Below are 6,277 nucleotides of genomic sequence, written 5' to 3'. Positions count from 1 at the left end.
TCGCTTTTGTTTAAGTGCACCCCTGTATCCTCACTTGTGTTCGCACCTGGGTCCTCAACACACTCTCCACACGGTCTGCCACTGCGACCGTGACACATTTTTTGTTTCTCTCCAATATCCTATCCAGTAATTTCGGTCAGTATCGGACCGATACCAATACGTAATATCGGACGGATACCGATGTAATATCGGATCGGCCCATCTCTAATAGAGACACGCTTGAAAGCTTTTGCTGTTGAAGTAGAGTGGACCAAAAAGTTGACACAACATGCAGAGAGTCTTTTTCCTTTTTCTGAGAAAGACTGCCTGTGAGCTCACCTTTCACGTAGCCATGCTTCATACAGTTCTAGGGTAATGCGCACAGGGCAGGGTGAAATAAACTAGAGTTAGAATAAATTAATGGTGAAAGTGTTGAACTAATTTTCATTGATAATTTCTGTTAGCATCTGTTAGCAGGTTTAAAGACAGGCAGGCTGATCACACAGCTTTAATGTGAAGCCTGGATTGGAGCCCTGTACTGGAGATGCCAGGGCACCAGTTGTCATCAATATCATAATCACCATCATCTCTGAAGATATCGATGACCATTACTATCAAAATGATTAGTGTCATCATCATCATCATCCTTCACCAGTGGAGCTGTTTACCTGTGGAACATCCTTGATGTCGTTAAAGTCGAGATTCAGTAACTCCAACCTGAAATCAAATCAAATACAAATGTGATACACACACGCCACTCCAGTGGGGCGGAGTTACGTGGATTTGGTTACCTGGTGATGTGGTTACCTGGTGAGGCAGCAGAGGGCCTTGGGCAATGAGTGGATGCTGTTTCCCTCCACAATGAGAATTCTGAGCTCCACCAGAGCCTGAATGTTCTCTGCCAGGTTCTCTAGACGGTTAAAGGCCAAGTGAAGGAACACCTGGGGATTTTAAACATATTAGCTAATCCTCTCTGAATCTTCTACAGGTAATTGTACTGAATAACCAGACTACTTATTCCAGAGTTTAGCACACGTAAACATACACAGTATTTCGAATTTGTGATATTAGCCCCACATGAACATACCAGAGCCTTCATGTTGTAGACACAGCCCGGGATGTGAGTGATGAGGTTGTGACTGAGGTTGAGCTTCCTCAATTGGGTCAGATTAGAGAGAGAAGCCGGCAGCGATGACAGCTGGTTGTTGGCTAAACTCAGCACCTAGAACAGGTGGTTTAGACAACCACATATATTACTCCTGTTTTCCACTGCAAATCCAGTAAACCTCAGAATAAGTGGATCAAAAATACCGTTCTCTTATTTTTAGGTGTATCCAAAATCTTGTGTTGCACTGTTTAGCTCCAAACCAAAAGCAAAGCAAACTTTGTGCTATTTTAAGGGAAAAGACTTACTGGAAAATATAGTGTAATCCTCACTTTAAATATCTTTGTGACAAAACTTTGTTCTAAAAATAATCATTAAAATTTTGAACATAAGAGCTTCATCTAAAGGTCTGAAATTGTATTTAAGCTCTAATTCAAGGCAGTAAATGAATTCAGCTCATGCATAAGTTCAATAAGGAAGATCTGTAATCACTCATCTGCTTGTTTTTACATGACTACCGCTTTCCCACACTGTCAATACTGACATCATTATTCTAATCCAATCATCTTCTCGCCCGCCTTCTTTGAGCCAATCAGCTTCTCGTAGTTTAAATCTGTGCTCGCTGTGATTCTTCCTTTCAGACTCTCTTCCGAGCATCCCACCTTCCTCCCATATCCACCTCAGATACCTCAGTCTTCATCTTCACCACCAGTATATAGACTCCTGTTCTAAATCCTCTCATCGCTGCGATTCAGTTTTGCTATGATGGGTCATCAGAGCCTAATTGCCAAATACATACATTTCTCTATCTCAATAGAACATGTTCAATTCTTCCAAGTGATTTCTCCTTATTGAAATACAATAACAAAATTATCAAATTTGATTCAATAGATTCCGTGCTGGCACAATACCCTGACCAGGTTTTTAAGCCAGGATCAGAGCTTACTGCTACATTCCTTTGATAGTTAAGGACCTTTAACTGACAATCATCTGTTCTGTTGTTTCCTAAAGGTCTCTTTATTCTTTTGTATTCAGTGGCATTGTTTCTGTTTATGCCATGGTTTCGGACATATTGGGTTTGTTTTGTTTTTAATTTCCTTTCTTCTTTATTAAGGATGAAACCATCTAGGTCAGGAGGAGTTCAGGACCAGCAGGATGGTAAGCATGCAGGAGCAGAGTGGCATGGACAAAATGAGAAAGAGCAAGAAGCTGAGATGATAGCTGGCACTTCAGCACATTCATTTCATGTGCCAAGCTGCATATGATGTGCTACCCAGTCCAGCAAATCTGCACATCTGTGACAAGAGTGAGCACCAACATGTCTTCTATGCCCAAAGGAGAATATCCTAAAAAGCCTTTTAGGAGGGCCACTGCCTCTGGCCAATGCCAGGACCAGTTGCTGAAGTGTGTGGTAAATGCCTTTTCAGTGCAGATCTGCAGCCAAAGGAAAATCTCCTTTGTTAGGGCTGGAGAGAAGCCTCAGTTAAACTCTTGACCATAGGGGATGAACTCCAGTCCTCGAGAGCCAGTATCCTGAAACTTTTCCACGTGTCCCTGCTGCAACGCACCTCAATAAAATTGGTAGGTCATTAGCAAGACCCTAGCAAGACACTATAGACCTCTCTAAAGTACCAAGAACATGTAAATCAGTGCCAGTGGAGCAGCTTGAGAACAAACAAAGTGGTAGGCCATCACTTCTGCCACTGAAGCCGCAGAAAGAGCCTGCAGGTAGATTTGGATCAAAAGGATGGGTCCTCACTTCATGACCTCAGGAAACATCACTGATGATGTGTCCCCTGTGTATGCATCTACACCTCACTTCATGACCTCAGGAAACATCACTGATGATGTGTCCCCTGTGTATGAATCTACAAACCGCTTCTCCGTCATTTTGGATGTGTGACAATCCAGGATCAAGTGAATGAGACCCAAGTCACACAGACCTAGAAACTATTCTATGGCAATCATCTGTTGTGAGGGAAAATGAGTATTCCCCACATGTTTGGCAAAAATATCTGCATAATACCCACAATTTAAATGGAAATGAGAGACTTGTCCGCGAATACTGTCCAGCTATTCTTCAACCAATCGTGGAACAGACACAAAATGGAAAATAGGGTCCCCTTCTAAGTAAAAGTTACCCCTTTTTTAAATATAGTGGCTGCAGTTCTGACAAACAACTTTTATTTTGAAGGCAAACGTTCCCCATTTCTGGTTGAAAATTATGCACTACTGAGTATTCGCAGGCAACAAGGAAAACTACAGAGAACTGTAGCAACCAGAGCAAAACATGAGGAGCTTTTTGTATCAGCCACACTATAAATGTGGCCAACCTTTCCTCCAGTTGCTGAACAGAAACCACACCCCACAAACACCATCTGAACCCAAACTATTTAGTGCATCTTAGTGCATAAAGTGCATCAAGTGACGAAACGTTTCTCCCACTGAAAACGCTTCGTCCAGATGAACAGAATCAACTTTTGGAGATTTATTTACCTGGATGAATGAGCATGCATGAAAACGTCAAGCATATTTACCTGCTAAAATAAAACCTGCACAACATTTTAAAGAGCTGTTTTCAGGAGCAGTGATCACAGTAGCAATGTCAGTAGCACTAAAGTGAGAAGCTGAAGAATTTTCAGCAGTACCTCCAGCTGCGTGCAGGCGCCCAGCTCTTCAGGAACCTCTTTAAGTCTGTTTCTGTAGGCAAATAAAACTCGGAGTTTCCTCAGCTGACCGATCTCTGGTGGCAAATTGCTCAGCTGCACACACACAACACACAAATAACACCAGGAACAAGCATCTTACCATAAATATAAGGAAACAGATATAAGAGAAACCATTCCAGGAAAATAAAGTGAAAGATGTTAGAATTCAACTCTTCACAAAGTGCCCTGAAATCCAGATTGAAATATAGAATAATTATAGACACAGGGTGTCACGGTTCTGGGTCAGTTTGACCCAGTATTTTGAGTTGTTATGTTTTGGTGTGTTTTTGCATTTTGGATTCTTTTCTTATTATGATGATAATGATGATTATGACTCTATGTTTCAGTTATTCTTGTTTAGGGATTAGTCCGTAGGTTTTGTGTTCTCATGCTTATTGCAGGTTTAGTTCAGTGTCTAGTCTGTCTCTCAGTGTCGTGTCTGCGTCTTTGTTTAGTGGTGTCTTGTTTCCTGTTTTACTCTGAAGGTTCATGTTCCTGTCTTATGTCAGTGTTTCTAGCTTTGTTCCCCCTGTCTCATTAGGTCTTATTCCTCCCAGCTGTGTTCCCCTTCTGTCTCTAATTCCTTGATGACTTCCTCAGTGTTTTTAAGCCCAGTGTGTCTTCGTGTCAGTGTCGTGTTGTCTGTTAACATTCCTGTCATTCTAGCTACACGTCATGAGTCATAGTTTTTCAGTCTCTGTTCTGGTCATGTTCATAGTAATCTGCTCCTGTCATGTTCTCATAGCCTTTCATGTACCAGTCCAGAAGACTGTCTTTTGCTTTTTCATGTCATGTGCGTACCTCTTAGTTACAGTCCAAGTCAGTCTTAGTTTTTCTTAGTCTTTAGTTGTTTCCCAGTTTAGGCCCTTTGTTTAAGTCATTGCCATAGTTTATGTTTGGTTCTTTTTGCTTTACTGTTTACCGGCCCTAATAAAGGCTCACTTTAAGTTCAGTAAACGTTTTGCCTCCTTCGTCTGTGTCCGCACCTGGGTCCTCCAAACACCCTCCTCACGGTCTGCCCTCGCAGACCGTGACACAGGGAAAATAAAACTCTGAATAAGAGACTTTATCAAGTGTTGAGGGCTGAAAATTTCCTGTTTACAAAACATTTCACAAACAGGCTTAGCTCACAGGTTAAGCAAGGCTAACAGCATATGACAGAAACAGCCTGCCATGCATGCTGGCACTACTCAGGGCTCATTATGCTGCTGAAGGTTGAAGGAGGGTGGAGGCAGAAACTGGATCCTGGTAGATTTCAGTGGGGATTAGAACTTTTATTTATCCAGGACACTGAGCAGCTGCACAGGAGGAGGAGGCAGAAAGAGGGATTGAAGGAGGTCAGTACCTCACTCGTAGGTACATTACATGACTTTTACTTTAAATTAAACACATGAACATCAATATGCTCTCACTGGTGAGCTCGTGAAAACACCTGGATAACACCTCCTGTTACTGAATAAAAGACTTGGATGTTTATCAGGCTTCAGCAAGAGACTCTCATGGTCCATCATGGGAACTGTAGGATCTAGTGTTTGTGGAATAGTATGCCTGTCCTCTCCCCTGCAACACCTGTTCTCTAATAAGATGATATAATTTCATGGAAGAGCTGTTTTTAAAATCACCGCATTAAACGGTTTAACAGGGTTCATGAGTGTTTCCTTAGTTTTTTTGTACAATAAAGGGTTACAGTTGATCAACATGAGGGATAAATATCTATGTGTGTGTCGTGTTACATGAGTGTTTTCTTGTGTAACTTTGTATTTGCTTTCATTTCCATCCTCATATGTTCTACCATAAAATAAACATCTGGTTTATAAAAATTTTAGCGTCAAACATTTGAATTATTCTGTAACCATGTGGGATTCAGTCTTTGAATGAATCCTGACAAACTCCTGCGATGTCATATGTTTAAACTAAAATGGTTCAGTGGAGGAGGAATGTCAGGTATCAGGTGTGTTTACCTGGTTACCCCACAGATTGAGGACCACCAGGTTAGACAGCAGAGCCAGCTGAGAAGGAAGAACAGTCAGGCTGTTGAGAGACAAATTCAGCTTGTCCAACTCCAACAACTCCCACAGTTCATCTGGAACCTCCTGTAGAGTGAAACAGAAAAGGAAGCTGCTGCTTTTCACTCAGAATTCACCACACAGCTGGAAAAGTTCTCACAGCACTGTTCTTTAGTGTACATATTTAATTTTTTTACATCACAAAAGACAGAAAATGCAGCTGACATGTGGAAAGCCTGATGTTTGAATGCTCCTAAATGTTGCTCGATAAAACAGGTTAATCATTTAAAATAATAATTAATATTTCAACCAGTTACCAATAACATGGCCTAAATGTGTCACAGCCAGGCGGATCAGCTCCACGCTGATCAGCCCTCTCTGTTTCTCTCCCTCTCTTCCTCTTCTCTCTCACCGGGGCGGAACTCACTGTGGGTTCACGCCCTCGGCCCACGCCCTCGGGAGATGAGACACCTGGGTCT

General features: G+C 41.9%; 1 protein-coding gene across 1 annotated transcript in view; it reads right to left on the bottom strand.

Moving 5' to 3' along the window:
* Nucleotides 1–647: 647 nt before the first annotated feature.
* Nucleotides 648–6,277, bottom strand: part of LOC102312940 (leucine-rich repeat-containing protein 30) — a gene marked incomplete at its 3' end in the record, with an annotated part of 34,184 nt that continues 28,554 nt past the window's right edge. The window contains 5 exon segments of the mRNA XM_042215968.1: nt 648–696; nt 787–920; nt 1,067–1,201; nt 3,733–3,846; nt 5,754–5,923. Of these exon segments, the coding sequence (XP_042071902.1) occupies nt 648–696; nt 787–920; nt 1,067–1,201; nt 3,733–3,846; nt 5,754–5,923 (602 nt within the window).

Source organism: Haplochromis burtoni, unplaced genomic scaffold, assembly GCF_018398535.1.
Source record: "Haplochromis burtoni strain Fernald_Lab_line unplaced genomic scaffold, NCSU_Asbu1 Contig_883, whole genome shotgun sequence".
NCBI classification, from domain to species: Eukaryota; Metazoa; Chordata; class Actinopteri; order Cichliformes; family Cichlidae; genus Haplochromis; species Haplochromis burtoni.
This window is presented reverse-complemented; position numbering and strand designations above follow the sequence as displayed.